Source organism: Adelges cooleyi, unplaced genomic scaffold (assembly GCF_023614345.1).
Source record: "Adelges cooleyi isolate 19-005CV unplaced genomic scaffold, UGA_ACOO_1.1 ACOO_flye_CR_arks_rails_tigmint_CR_PRNA_31, whole genome shotgun sequence".
Taxonomy (NCBI): Eukaryota; Metazoa; Arthropoda; class Insecta; order Hemiptera; family Adelgidae; genus Adelges; species Adelges cooleyi.
This window is the reverse complement of record NW_026095981.1, coordinates 26439-42962: the sequence shown is the minus strand read 5'-3', so window position 1 is coordinate 42962 and position 16524 is coordinate 26439. Positions and strand designations below refer to the sequence as shown.

The following is a 16524-nucleotide window of genomic DNA, read 5'->3' as shown; positions in this document are numbered from 1 at the left end:
TTCTTACTGTTTAATGTTTATTTTTTATGTATTGTAAGTATATATATATTTTTTTTGAGCTGCTGTTCATGTGCTTGAACTGAATTAGACACTTATTAATACTGACTATTTTGTTGTTTTGTGTAGTGTGATTTCAGACATTGGGCATTATTAAAGCATAAAAATTAGATATCAATTTCAAATCATTTTTATTGAAACTAATTGTTCATTTAAATAAATGATTAGGTAATATTATAATATCTGAAGCACTGAATAAAAATAGCCAAAATCAGAACAATGCATTTAAAAATGTAAATTGAAATTCAATATTAACATTTAATTTACTATTTTATTATTTATAGAAGTATAATTTAAGTATTCGCTCCATACTAAAAAAGTTAAAACTATAGATTTTGCAAAATTTTTTTTAATTGATACTACATAATGAAAAACACAATTATTTTAATATTTTTAATTATTATCATTTAGTAGGATGAATTGTTGGTTAGCCATCTAAAAAAATATCAATATATGGATTTTTACCCTTCATGGTCTAATTAAAAAGACATGAATGTGAATATAAATGTATATATTATATTTATAATATGTCTCTGGAAAAGTATCAAACAATATAGGTATTTAATGCACTGAATATTATTATTATTATTATTATGTAACTGTCCAGATCTAAACACTTAAAAGTTATTTTATTTAACTGTTTATCATTCTGTACTCTTTGACCGTTTTTATAATCACCGCCGGACACTCGAATAACCAAACATCAAATTTGCTACAAATTTTTCCCAATGGCCAGCTCTTATCAAGTCTCTTAAACTTTTTAAAAAAACTTTACTTAAATCTAATTTTAAACCTGTAACCTCTTCTTAGACTGTAGCCTACAAACCTAGGATATTTTTAGTTGGCAAAGCGAAGCGACGGCGCCGAGCGAGTGCCAAAACAATCGGAGACCTGCCGTCCTTATCAGTTATCAATACGAATTCCGCCCGCTGATAAGAAACTGGACATTGGTAGTTCATACAATTTTGTAAAAGCGGTAGCAACCCAAGTAAGCAACACCGGAAGCTCTAGTCTGTTAATAAATTGACATGGTCGAAATTCACAGAAACCCTCTTTTTCTTAATTATTGCTTATATAAAACTCCTTTTACCCAATTACTTTCAATCCCCACATTAAATCATCAACAAAATATAATATTTATTATTTTTATTTTAATACGTTTTTAATTTAAATACAATTATTTCGATTTTTATTACGATACGATAATATTGAACAATGATCACCGTTCTCACCAATAAATAATAATATTTCAATAGTAGCAGTGGCGTCATTTGGGGGGGGGGGGCAGGCGCGGGCATTTGCCCCACCCTTGATTTTTATTGGCCGTAAATTATCTGTTTTTTATGCAACTACCTACATTTAGTAATAATTAACCGCCCGAACTGACTAACAAGTATAGGTATGGTAATAGGTAATAGGTAATAGGTATGCAGATTTATACAATTTGTGTTATTACTGTTTTGTGTTTGAGTGTTTTGGAAAAAATATTTATCTTTGTGAATGAACGGTGGAATTATCGGAAAGACCATTTCGGATCCATTTCGAATGTTAATCTGTTCCGCTGTTATCTGATATGAGATAAGAGATATGTCGTACGTTCAACGTTCAAAATAGAAATGAATAATAAATTCAAAATAGTTTAATTCTCTATGTTAAGTTACTCTTGGCCAGATAATAAACACTACAATTTTTTTTTATTATAATTCCACAACTAATCTAAATGTATTCGGTACTTCAACGAGACATGAAAATATTCTATCGTGGTTGCAGACTTGGCTGAAAAATGGCTGATTTTGTTTCGGTTATGTGCCAGATCTAAGACATGAAAATGTCAAAACTGAAATGTCACCCCTGAATAGCAGGCTGAACCGTCCTTAAATGATAAGCCAAACTGGTAAGACGTGAGAACTGTCATCAGCAGTATTAATTCTAATATGACTTACTTCGCAATACGAAATTCGTATAAATTATTATTAAAATTTAAACGGTAAATGGTAATGTGTTAAAAAGTGTATTAATCGATAGAAATTACAATCGATATTATCGGTAACAATCGGTACCATACTATCGGGCAAATGTACATGGCCGAATCGTATGTTGACGGGCATTGCGATTGCGCCGGTTATTGATTTTAACGTCTTCCCGCTTCCCCCTGCCCATCAATCCAGGTCACAGCTTCCAGCGCCCATCATTATATTATCCAGCTTATTCCACATCCACCGCCCGTCAGTTCATGTTCTGAGATACTGCGTCTTGGATTAAAAGAATATTGTTTTGCTGTTTCTTCATTAATCTACGGAAATGACATTGAAAAAACTTAGTATCGAGAATTTGGATGTGGCGGACAAACGCGTATTGATAAGGTACTTTTAAATTCAAATTATAATAATTATTATTGTTGTTTCGTTTGGAGTAGGATGGAATTTAGAGGCTCGGACAACCGTCTAAGTATATTTTCATACCAAATGCATTTTGTCAAGTTTTATTAAGTAAATTGTTTGTTAGTTGCACGTGTTTACAGCATTTTGCTCAGGGGCACAGCAGATAGTCGCTTTTTTTTTTGTTACAAGGAAAATGTTTAAATGATCGGAACCAATTTTACTTTATCGGACACCCTTTTTTTATGTCACATCATAATGTTTTTTCGCGCTGTTTACAAATCTGAAGTCGGAAATTGGGCGGAGTCCTCTGTTCAGAAGTTACAGCTACTTGAACTTTAAGAATATTGTTACGCGAGACTACTGCGGCCCCCTGGCGGCAGGCTCTGAAATTGATCGGTGAACCTCAACTGCGTAGCAACTCTATGCACTAGCAATCAGTACTTTGGTGGGTCAGAAGTAAAAAAGTTCACCCGTTCCCTTTCATATTCGAGGAAATACTTAAATATAATTTTCAACTTAAAATTATGCCACGCTATAACTTTTTTAAAAAAGTCGAATTAAATCCAAATCTGTATGGAATATTTTTGGAACACAATACTTCGGACCAAACGAATACCATAAACCCTTTTCCCCTAGAAGGAATGGAACTTTTTTATATTTCGCTTTTTTAAGCGAAGTTTTATGAAATTAATTTCTGCAAATTAGTCTGAAGGTAGATCTAGAACAGGGCTATAACATAACAATCTTCCCAAAAATATATAGTCAAAGTTTTTTGATAAAGGAAAACCAAAAAGAAAAAAAGCGGAAAATTACATTTTGTTGTAAATTTCTAGGTTTCTATAGGTGAGTGAATCAAGTATGGGTAACAACGGTAATATATTATTATAGACAGTCTTCCCTAATTGTATCCCTCTTTATACTAAAAGTAAATTTTTTAGCACATTATGTCAAAACAATGCTTTTTATCAATATTTGTAATTTCATCATTACAGATTCACATCAAAGCGTTTATTTCAAAGTGATTTTATCACATTCAGTTATAATAATTCTTATAGACCTGTAACCTCCCCCACCCCAATATGCCCCTACGTTTATTCTGGATTTTTAAAAGTTGAATTTATGTAGGAAAATGTATTTAGTATTAAAATAAACATAATAAGTGTAAACCTGTATTTATAAATATAAAAATTCATTTTCATGAATAATTTCATGTGTCCACACATACATGCCAGGCGGCAAAAGCCGCATACATATGTGTGGACCTGCCTTTAAATAATAATTCATAAATAAGTGTAGTTATTACTATTTTTAGTTTTTATCTTTAAAGTATTGCCTATTTTTAATATTACATACCTATTATGTAATATATATGTTTTAGTTTTTTCAATTTATTTATTTATATTTAGAAAAAAACAATTTTAACAAACGTAATTTTGTTACAGTCAAATCAATCCGTTTGTAACTTCCTCCTTGATAAAAATATTTTTAGTATGCCTTTGTTTTTTATTCATTGCTTTACATAGCAGCCAGCAACCATAATTTTTCTATTATACAATTTATAAATCTATTTTAGATAATAATTTATGACTTAAAACATAATGTGTTTAAATGTTGGGCAGGGGGATATTAACGTTTTAATAACGGACCAGCATAGGCTAACCTTAAAATATGATTTTCTTTGCGAAAAATAAAAATGTATTTTAATACACATTATTTTGTTATTTTGGCTGTAAAATTTTAATTTGATGTTTCAATTTATCTTATTTATTTAAATGTAAATGCTTAAAAAATCATTTAAAATTACACGCAAGCAAAATAAATTGAGTTAAAAATGTATAATTACTAATGAATAGGTTTTTTTTTTAGAGTTGATTTCAATGTTCCTTTAAAGGATGGCGAAATAACTAACAATCAACGTATTGTTGCTGCTTTGGACACCATTAAATATGCTATTGATAATGGTGCTAAGTCTTTGGTTCTAATGTCACATCTTGACAGTCCAGATGGCTTTCCAACTGCTAAGTATTCTTTAAAACCAGTGGCTGAGGAACTCGAAAAACTTCTCAACAAGTAAAATATGCAACTATTTATATAAATTTACATAAATCTGCATAATCTTTAGTTAATAGTTTTACAGGGTTTAGTATATATTTTTCTTAATTATTAAACTTGATTATGCCAATTTCTGGCTATAACTACTAGAGCTGCATTACACAATTTATAATGTATTTAAACATACAAGTGTACCTGTTGTAATAAGCGAAGCTGAACCAGAACCGTTTAAGATCCATGTATTTTAAATACACGTGTATTTAAAGTTTGTACAGTCAATGTTCAAATATCCTTGTATTAAATTATATATTATATTCTATGTAGTATATACTAAAAATTCGGGAGTTTATTTATTTAATTTTATTAATTTAAGTGTATAAAACACGGTTTCACATACATTAATACACGCGTACACAGATGTCAACACACGAATCTGAATTTATAGATAACAGTGTTCTTAACTACACATGAAATAGAGTACACCTCTGACAACTACATTTTCATATGTGTCGTTCATTGTAAAAGTGAATTATCTCTTTGTAATTGTATATTGAAATAGCGAGCTTTTTGTAAATTAATTTGTATGAAAAACAATATAAATATTCATTCAGCGTTTACTATTTTTTTTTTTAGTTTTACATTTATTGGAGTCGCTTCTCTTTAATAATGAAAGATATGACTAAATGTGACTCCATTAGGTAAGCAAAAATATGTATATTTTGAAAATTTGGAGTTACACCACTTTTACAATAAACGCCCTATATGCAGATTAAAATGGTTTAAACAAAATAACAAAATGTAAATAAAACTTTTTAAAAAAATGACTACATTATACAGAAATAACACTTACGAAAAAGTTAAAATATTTAAGTCAACTTTACTGTCAAATCGGTTTTATTTAAAATGTTTAATTCATGTAAATGTAGTTCAACAATTTTTTTTTAAAAAAAATGTGTTTATTTGTTAAGTCTCTGGCGACTTATCCGCTATTGGTAAGCTGATATGATTTACAACTTAAAAAGAACCATTCAAATTTAGTGGCGACCATCCCATAGGAAAGGTGTTCAAGCAATACTTTCAAAGCGGGGACGGTAGGAACTTTAATTGCTTAAAAAACAGTGTACAATATAATATGGTGGTCAAAGGTATATCTAATATATTATTAGTTTAGTATAGTACCTAATATTTTTTTATATGAGCGACAGCCTGTCTGTCATTGCTAAATTGTTTTATGTTACACGAAATATGTGATAATTTACATTTCTCTTAAATTTGTTTGATTCTATTATTTCATTATTCCTGTCATCTTGAAATGTTTTAAAAGTCCATTCTTTATTTACCTTTTTTTTTCTATAGCAAATCATCCCTTTCTACAATCCTCGAAAACGACGTGGACAAATATTTCGTAAAAAACAAAAAGCAATCAAGTTCAATACATGTTTCATAAAATTAAATATTTGTATACTTTAGGAATGTTACATTTTTGCCCGATTGTGTTGGGGCGGATGTTGAACAAGCTTGCGCTGATCCAGCTCCAGGTACTGTTTTTCTTTTGGAGAATCTCCGGTTCCATATTGAAGAAGAGGGAAAATGTGTAAACGAAGCTGGTGAAAGAGTGAAAGCCGACAAAGGAAAAGTTAAAGAATTCAGAGAGTCATTGCGGAAATTGGGTGACGTATACGTTAATGATGCTTTTGGTACTTCGCATAAACCTCATAGTTCTATGCTTGCTGAAGGATTTGAAAAGCGGGCTGCGGGATTTTTGTTAAATAAAGAGATGACATATTTTGCCAAGGCTTTGGATAATCCCGAAAGGTAAAAACAATTTATCCATTTTAATTTATTGATTATTTCTGATATCGTTTTAAAGTTGTATTAACATTTCCAATTAATTTCAGACCGATCTTGGCAATATTAGGAGGGCCCAAAGTTACCGATAAGATTTGGCTCATTGAACGTTTACTTGGCAAAGTCGATGAGATGATAATTGGTGGGGGTATGGCATATACTTTCTTGAAACAAGCAAATGACATGGAAGTAAGAAGTAAATTTTATAAAATAAAGTTATTCGGTGAACAGATATTGTATGCATTTTTTTAGATTGGCAATTCTCTTTACGACGAAACTGGGGCAAACCTTATTAACAAGTTTATATATAAAGCATTATTTCGCAACATTAAAGTTCACTTACCCGTCGATTTTGTTACCGCTGATAAATTCGCTGAAGATGCAAATACTGGTTTAGCATCTATTACTGGAGGAGGCGTACCCAAAGGATGGATGGGCTTAGATTGTGGACCGAAATCTCTGAAATTGTTTGCCGAGCCAATTGCTCGTGCTAAATTTATTGTATGGCACGGGTAAATTTATTAGATTTATTTTTAATTATTCCAATTACACTATTTAATAAAGTAATTATAATAAAATAAATATTTGTATTTCCTATATTCCATTATAGACCTGTTGGAGCCATTGAATTTGAAAAGTTTACAGCCGGTACAAAGTCTGTAATGGATGCAGTCGTAAAGGCGACCGCAAATGGTACTGTATCTATTATTTGTGATGATGATACAGCTACATGCGCAGCTAAGTGGGGCACTGAAAGCCAATTAAGTCATGTCAGTACTGGAGGCGGTGCTGGCCTTGAATTACTTGAAGGTATGTGTAATATTTACTTGCAGTTAGTTTAATTTTAAAATATAAAAACCTTTTTGAATTTTGTTATTGTATTTTTATTTACAGGAAAAGTGTTACCAGGTATTGCAGCATTGTCCCCCGCATAAATAATTTTCATACTACAAAATTATTGTCTCTAGTCATATTACTTATCTAAAATCTTTAATTTAAATTATAGTCTTTTAAATTATGGTGTAATGTGCCAAATGTTTAGCCAGTGTGAAAATTCAAGATTTGCTTGTTACTTACTAACTGTATTTTCTGCTAAAAAATTATTAGAAAAAATATGATAACAATATAAGATTTACCGTTCTATACTTAACATGGTCTCTGAATATTTTAAGTTATAAGGATTTGAAATGAATAAACGTATAATAAACATACTCCTTGTTTCACAGTTATTTTTCTTAGACAACAAGTGTTACTTCCTTCATTCATTTAACAGTTTAAGCAAATGTTATTTTCTTGCATTGCTGAATAATCTTTAATCTGATGCTTAGTACAATAGTGATGTTTGGAAATGTAATTTATATCTACATCTAAGGATAAACCAAATAACTATTATGTATTCAACATTTAATTAAATATATGTATCTCACAAATCATAAATCATATTTCATTTAAAATTAGCATATACTTAATTATGTATATTTTTCAATAATTTATAATATTATTATTAACTATAATATAAAGTAATCAACTAAATAAATTATCATTAATAAAAAATACATATACAAATTACAAGTATTTTCAGTATATTATATTATGAAGATATTAGTTGTAAATTGTTGTTTTATGAATTTATATTTATAATTTTATTAGAACTTGGTGCGATTAAAAATAATAATTAAGAGGGCGTCGCACCGGCGATTTTCAGTGGTAAAAACATGTTTACGCAAACTGAAAATAACTCGCTTAATTTTGGTTTTAGAGTTAAAGCACTCATTATAAAATTAAAAGAAAAGAATATTCTAAAGGGCAAGACGGTGTTTTTTAAAAAAAAAAATCATATTTTGAAAAGTTACAGTCATTTAAAAATGTTAAAATAGTCGTTATTTCTAAACTATGTATTGAGCGTTATACTTGGAATAATGAAAAAAAAAACCCACCGTTTTGCCCTCGAGAATATTGTTTTCTTTTAATTTTATAATGGGTGCTTTTTTTCTTAAACCAAAATTAAGCAAGTTATTTTCAGTCTGCTTAAACTTGTAGAGATGAAAAAACATTTTAAAATCGCTTTCAAGGATGCTGTGATAGTTCAAAAAATAAATTAACTACCTAACTAAATAGAGTCCTAGTTATTGAACTAATAATTACACATCACAGTTGAACATTTAAATTAAGATTTTGTAAAAACGGGTAGGTTATTAAAGCCATTTTGTTCATACGAGAAACCGATAAAGACCTAAAGCCTAACAAAATTACAACTACTTAGTTAGTTCTGTAAAAATACTTAAGCTCGTCGATCATTTTCCCAGATTATTGTGGTAGTCAATTTTTAAGTAACTTTTGTTGAAAAAAAAAAAACAATAGGAATACTAAAAACTTGAGAGATTCAAATAGGATTTTAACACAATTTCAATTGAAATGTCAAAAATCAATACCCACCGTCACCTAGACAAGTGGCCGATAAACTCTAATATTTATAAAGAACTGAAAAAGGACTAAGTAATTGGCTAATTTTGTCAAAAATTAGTCCTTAGATCTAAAACGTCCAAAAAACCCGATCGCTTTCAATCCCCTTAATGAGAAGTTTAAGCGGTCTTACGGTGTAGCTTTAAGAAGATTGCCGTTATAAAGGAAAAACGAAAAAACTGTAGGGGGAGGGGGCTGTAGAAACGTTTCTCCAGCCCTCCCTGCCCCCCAGTACAAATAACGAGATAATTAACATTTTTTTTATGCCAAAAATTAGTACTCAAGTTGTATGACCATTTTGAACATTTGTACTTTACTCTTTCCACGAGAAAAAATGGCTTAAAATAATAAATTACTACCATTTTGTATGTTTCGTGTAATAAATATTTTATTTTTAGTAAAAAAATACAAAAATTAAATTTTCCCATTAAAAAAAAATAATAATAACACATAAATACAGTTTATACTTTTATTTATAATAAATTAACAAAATGATATATTTTGTTTTATTGCACGTAAGTTAATGTTATGTTTAGGTATATAATATGTAAATCTGTTTCTTCAATGTAATTAATAAGATAACCGATTTTCATTATACACTAAACGAATTCTTTATTAATAACAATACACAATTTTTAATAACAAATAACAAATACCCCATAATAATAATAATGAACAAAGGATTATGAGGAAAATATTTTATCATAGTACACATTAAGTGACAGTATATTATAATGTAGTCTGATACTAGAAGACCACTCAACAGTGTTGCCACTGTTACACATATGTATTTAAACATTATAATCTGAGTTTTTTTGGAATTCAACTGTTAATAAATGTCAGGCTGTAGAAAATACGTTCAAGGATTGCTTAGTATATGTCCAAATGTCGCCATTTCAAAAAGAATCTACGGAAATTCCTTTGAATGATTTTATCATGTACATGGATGGTGTTCAAGATCTTACGGATGTCTTGAAGGATTTTAGTGAATGAAGTTTTAATGACGAAATTACAAAGTCAATGAAAATACATACTATACACATTTTTTATATTTATTACATTTATTAAAAACACTTAAATTAATAAATCTAAAAATAATTCTTACAATTGATTTTTTATTATTGAAAAAAAAAATGTAATGTAACGCGAGTTATACTAATGAGGTACAACAAACGTGGCATATTTTATGTATTTTTATAACGAGTTTACCATTTTTGTATGAAAAAAACATGTAAAACGTTGTCTAGTCTGCATTTTCTTAATACTGAATTTTGGTAGTATTATTCATTTAGAACAGGAGTTGTATAAAAAGTTTCTTCTGTGTCTTCATTGTATTGAAAACCAAGGCGGTGCAAGTGCTCGCTTATATATCCGGTGTAAGAATCCAGAGTACTTACATAATAATCGTAAAGGTTAATTATGGTATTTAAATTTCTATATTCAGCCGCTAATTTCTCTGTATTGACCACGCTGTGTTCAGGTTTACAGTCAGTGATCAAAATGATCTCCAAGGAATGCGCATAGAACATGATTGGCCAGTTATGCCCGTCTATTTTGAGAAATAGTCGAATCCTCTCCATAGGCTCGAAAAACGGACTAGCAACGACCTTTTTGTCAAAAGCATGGAGTAGCCTGAACACGCCTACCAAGAGTGACATAACGGACGCACCTGTTGCAACACTTCTTCTCAGCTTACTCCAACAATCGTCGGCGACAAACTTCGGTGAAATGCTGTTACACTCGTCGATCGTGTGGGCCATTAATCTGAGGAAATCGTTTAATTTCTGTCCGTAACCGCATCCCATCATGAAGGGTATGGTTTTCAACTTGTCTATTGGCCCGAATTGGACGTTGGATGTAGACAATCTGCGTTTCCATGTCCAGTAAGGACCGAAAGTTTTGACCTTATGAAACCACATGTCTTGCCAATGTTCTAGTCTACTCATGTAGTTGACATGATTTACTTCGGCCGCAGACAGTCTACCGTTACACCGAGTCACGTTCTTCAAAACGGCTAACGCGATTAAAAACTTAACAATAACATTTTTTTCCATGGTAAAACCGTTTTAGCGCCGACTTCTTTTTTTTATTTACAAAACAAATATTACCTACATGGTCTACAAAAATCAAACTGTCTAGATTAACTCGATTTCTGCCAAGTCAGTCTGCCACGACAGTCCTCCGAGCGAAGGCAAAAGACACGTACTAATTGTTTGCTCGGGACAATTGTAATTACTAAAACTTTAATTGATACGTCAAATTTTTTGTTTGCCTTACGTTTGATATACTAGCTCTTTGAAATGTGCACAGTTGCTGTTTAATTTGTACGCACTAGATATAATTAGAAAAAAAAAACAGCACAGTGCGATCGGGGCATAGTGGGGACGGAACGTAGAGCAGGTGTTCGGAGACGTCAAAAGTTTTTTAAGAAATGATTTATATCTATACATATATATATATATATATATGGATGTTTAAAAAGTTTGGAACCCTTGATTTTCTAGCCGCCTTTGATTTTTTTTAAATTTGACTTTTGAATGTTATTAGGTGAAACTTAACGGCTGTCTGAAGCCCAATTCCAAAGTTTAAACTGATGTAGTTTGCAAAATTGGCTCTACTTTAATAGTTGAAATTGCCTACACAGCAATAAGAGTTATACCTGAAAAAGCCATTATTGACAATTTTTTTTTTTAATGTGATTTAAAAGTAAAACAATGCAATTGAACATGAATATTTGAACGTTTTATATCTCTGGGAGATTTACATATTTATCGAATATCTTTATATCTAACGTATTATTGATTTTTAATGAGTATACCAAATTATTTTGAATTCAATAAAAAAAAATTTAAGCTTATTTCGTTTAAGTATAGCACATTTTCAAATCATCGTACACGTGTACTCAGTTCTAGTCCTTTCAGACATTTCACGTGGACGCGAACCGAAAACAATAAGAAAACATAATAAAAATAATATCCTGCTTTGTTTGTATAATAATTATAGTGTTTCATCTACAAAAATTGATTAGGTATGCGACCAAACAAAAAAAAATGTCTTACTATCGATTCCCCTGAATACTAAGTTAAGTTGATTAATTGAAATTTTTTATAGTCAAAAACTCAGTCGAAAAAACTATTTAATGATTTATTAAAAAGTGAAATATGTGGGCAGATGCCCAAACGAAGCACGCTATTCTTTCATGTAGCTAAACTGTCTACACTTGACGCCGTTTTTAGACCAGGCGAGTTTCTTGTCAAATTCGAATAATATATTGATTTCAAAATTATAGTAAATACCATAGCTATACCCAACAACTAGGTATATAGGGCGTAGTTTAGCTACAGATAAAACCTGGGCTTTATTTGAAATATTTTTGAACCAATTACTTCATGTATCATGTTTGCAGATCAGAAATCATACACGGATTGTATTTATAAAGACAAATATTTAAAAATTTCATCTCGCCCCTTTAAAATTTGAGAAAAACATCCAAAAGTTTGGCGTCAAAACGTCTTAATGACATAACTAAAACGTATTCGTCAACACTTTGAAAACATATACATTTTTTGCTGTGTCCGTGACGTGTGTTAAGTTAGCTCCCTTATATTATCAAAATAGATCCAAAACAATTATAAGTAATTTTAAAGTGATTGTAACCACGTTTTTTAAATTTGTAACTTATTTTTCGCCCCTCTACATCGTTTTCAAAATTTTCCCCAGCCTCCCTAAATAATAAATTTGTGAGTAATTGTAAATAGATTTTTAAAATTTGTCACTTATTTAACTAATAAGCGCTCTATTTAAAAAAAAAAATTCGGTCACAGGTTCTCACGGTCATAGGCTCCACATAATAAAATGATCATAGATAATACAACAGAATAGATAAAATCAGAATGGACATTGATTTACACGAAGAAAATGTCATCATTTACACGGGAAGCATAATATGCCGTTAATAATACTGGAATAATGTACTTTGTTTTTTCGGTTGACATTTTATACTTATCAGTTATCACTACTTGGTTTAATATTATCAAACAAACATACTAAATTGATAAAGATATTGTATAATGTCAATAATTGTATAATTATTAATTTATACTTACATAATATTTTTGTTATTATTCGGGTATAATAAGACATTGAATGGGTTATAATATAATTTTTCTATAAAGTACATGTTATTCATTATATACATATTTACAAAAATTTTTGAAAATGATTACCGTTTTATTAGAGATAACACATTTTATAAATTGTTGTTTAATAACGCTGACAAACAGAACAAGCTTGTTACCTAATTCTGGCTAAATTGTATCCAATTTCTACGTATAGCTGTTTGATATTATATTTATAATTTGCACATGCGATAGTTGCAATAACGCACAAGCACCTATAATACATAATAGGTAATTAAAAGAAAAAAGTTATTACATTTTGAAGACTCTGTAATCTGTATGCATATTAGAATGATGTTAAAAAAATTAATACAGTCTTTGATGTTCCAACCAAAAGTTTTCTTATCATACTTAACATATTACAAAAATTAATTGCTATTTGCGTTATACTTTAACAACACAGTTTCCATATAGTTTAAATAACATTTGTTAAATAATGTTTATTATATATATTTGAATATTTTAGCTTCGATGCAAAGCGAGAAGGTATTGGTTTTACTCTGATGTGGGCTTTTTTTTTCGCTGTATACACTGTAACTTTTTTAATACTAGACCAATTCCTTCGAATAGCAACTCTATAAATCACAAATTTTGTCTAGTTTGTACTTTGGGGGGGTAAAAGTTGAAAAAGTTTAAGACTTCACAGACGAAAGTTGAAAAAACAAAAAAAAAACCGTACGAGTTTTTAAGTTAGAACTTTTACTGGCTATAGTATCGAGAAAAAGAGTCGGATCGAGTTGAAATGTATAAGAAATATTTATTAGGTATGCCCGCGCACGTCAGTTTTGTCAAATTCAAAATATACCCATTTTCCGCCCCCCTAGGGGGGGTACAAGTTTTTTTGTTTTTCGGGGTTTTTAGCCGTAATTTTAAAACTTTTGGGTTGAAAATTTGCCAGTAGTTGGAACTCATATGTTGTCATAACATATTAAGCGGGTGAAAAATTCGGCACTACTGTTTTTTTTTAATTGCCGGAAAACCGTGTTTTCGCACATTGCGTATATTTTAACAAAAACACCTAAAATATATAAAAAAAATTGATCAAATCATTAAAACAATTTTATTTATATCTATGCAGATTGATACTATTAGGTTTTGTGCTCAAGTACCATTTTTGACTTGAAGTTTACACAAATTCAACTTTTTTTTTACTTAAGTTCTTTCCGGATGATTAAAATTGAGAACTGATATTAAATTCGTAATCACCGACCCAAAAAACATATAATTTGACCACTTTTGATGTCTTTTACACAAAAATCCAGAAAAATGTTTTAGCTTCGATGCAAAGCGAGAAGGTATTGGTTTTACTCTGATGTGGGCTTTTTTTTTCGCTGTATACACTGTAACTTTTTTAATACTAGACCAATTCCTTCGAATAGCAACTCTATAAATCACAAATTTTGTCTAGTTTGTACTTTGGGGGGTAAAAGTTGAAAAAGTTTAAGACTTCACAGACGAAAGTTGAAAAAACAAAAAAAAAAACCGTACGAGTTTTTAAGTTAGAACTTTTACTGGCTATAGTATCGAGAAAAAGAGTCGGATCGAGTTGAAATGTATAAGAAATATTTATTAGGTATGCCCGCGCACGTCAGTTTTGTCAAATTCAAAATATACCCATTTTCCGCCCCCCTAGGGGGGGTACAAGTTTTTTTGTTTTTCGGGGTTTTTAGCCGTAATTTTAAAACTTTTGGGTTGAAAATTTGCCAGTAGTTGGAACTCATATGTTGTCATAACATATTAAGCGGGTGAAAAATTCGGCACTACTGTTTTTTTTTAATTGCCGGAAAACCGTGTTTTCGCACATTGCGTATATTTTAACAAAAACACCTAAAATATATAAAAAAAATTGATCAAATCATTAAAACAATTTTATTTATATCTATGCAGATTGATACTATTAGGTTTTGTGCTCAAGTACCACTTTTGACTTGAAGTTTACACAAATTCAACTTTTTTTTTACTTAAGTTCTTTCCGGATGATTAAAATTGAGAACTGATATTAAATTCGTAATCACCGACCCAAAAAACATATAATTTGACCACTTTTGATGTCTTTTACACAAAAATCCAGAAAAATGTTTTAGCTTCGATGCAAAGCGAGAAGGTATTGGTTTTACTCTGATGTGGGCTTTTTTTTTCGCTGTATACACTGTAACTTTTTTAATACTAGACCAATTCCTTCGAATAGCAACTCTATAAATCACAAATTTTGTCTAGTTTGTACTTTGGGGGGGTAAAAGTTGAAAAAGTTTAAGTCTTCAAAGACGAAAGTTGAAAAAACAAAAAAAAAACCGTACGAGTTTTTAAGTTAGAACTTTTACTGGCTATAGTATCGAGAAAAAGAGTCGGATCGAGTTGAAATGTATAAGAAATATTTATTAGGTATGCCCGCGCACGTCAGTTTTGTCAAATTCAAAATATACCCATTTCCCGCTCCCCTAGGGGGGGTACAAGTATTTTTGTTTTTCGGGGTTTTTAGCCGTAATTTTAAAACTTTTGGGTTGAAAATTTGCCAGTAGTTGGAACTCATATGTTTCCATAACATATAAGGCGGGTGAAAAATTCGGTACTACTGTTTTTTTTTAATTGCCGGAAAACCGTGTTTTCGCACATTGCGTATATTTTAACAAAAACACCTAAAATATTTTAAAAAAATTGATCAAATCATTAAAACAATTTTATTTTTATCTATGCAGATTGATACTTTTAGGTTTTGTGCTCAAGTACCACTTTTGACTTGAAGTTTACACAAATTCAACTTTTTTTTTACTTAAGTTCTTTCCGGATGATTAAAATTGAGAACTGATATTAAATTCGTAATCACCGACCCAAAAAACATATAATTTGACCACTTTTGATGTCTTTTACACAAAAATCCAGAAAAATGTTTTAGCTTCGATGCAAAGCGAGAAGGTATTGGTTTTACTCTGATGTGGGCTTTTTTTTTCGCTGTATACACTGTAACTTTTTTAATACTAGACCAATTCCTTCGAATAGCAACTCTATAAATCACAAATTTTGTCTAGTTTGTACTTTGGGGGGGTAAAAGTTGAAAAAGTTTAAGACTTCACAGACGAAAGTTGAAAAAACAAAAAAAAAAACCGTACGAGTTTTTAAGTTAGAACTTTTACTGGCTATAGTATCGAGAAAAAGAGTCGGATCGAGTTGAAATGTATAAGAAATATTTATTAGGTATGCCCGCGCACGTCAGTTTTGTCAAATTCAAAATATACCCATTTTCCGCCCCCCTAGGGGGGGTACAAGTTTTTTTGTTTTTTCGGGGTTTTTAGCCGTAATTTTAAAACTTTTGGGTTGAAAATTTGCCAGTAGTTGGAACTCATATGTTGTCATAACATATTAAGCGGGTGAAAAATTCGGCACTACTGTTTTTTTTTAATTGCCGGAAAACCGTGTTTTCGCACATTGCGTATATTTTAACAAAAACACCTAAAATATATAAAAAAAATTGATCAAATCATTAAAACAATTTTATTTATATCTATGCAGATTGATACTATTAGGTTTTGTGCTCAAGTACCACTTTT

At 30.2% G+C, this 16524-nt stretch overlaps 3 protein-coding genes across 5 annotated transcripts in view; 2 read left to right on the top strand and 1 right to left on the bottom strand.

Moving 5' to 3' along the window:
- Nucleotides 1-11097, bottom strand: part of LOC126839950 (uncharacterized) — a 71590-nt gene extending 60493 nt beyond the window's left edge. For both annotated transcript variants that reach the window (XM_050575421.1, XM_050575420.1), the window contains exon 1: nucleotides 10214-11097. In XM_050575421.1, coding sequence (XP_050431378.1) covers nucleotides 10214-10855 — 642 coding nt within the window. In that variant the 5' untranslated portion in view covers nucleotides 10856-11097. The remainder of the gene's footprint in view (nucleotides 1-10213) is intronic.
- The window catches only part of LOC126839951 (uncharacterized), a 58737-nt gene that overhangs the window by 20890 nt on the left and 21323 nt on the right, over nucleotides 1-16524 (top strand). The gene's annotated exons all lie outside the window — the stretch shown is intronic.
- Nucleotides 2292-7273, top strand: LOC126839949 (probable phosphoglycerate kinase). The gene is made up of 7 exons (XM_050575419.1): nucleotides 2292-2420; nucleotides 4305-4508; nucleotides 5961-6305; nucleotides 6389-6527; nucleotides 6591-6850; nucleotides 6949-7148; nucleotides 7233-7273. Exons 1-7 carry the CDS (start codon nucleotides 2359-2361, stop codon nucleotides 7271-7273), a joined length of 1251 nt encoding a protein of 416 aa, XP_050431376.1. The 5' UTR covers nucleotides 2292-2358.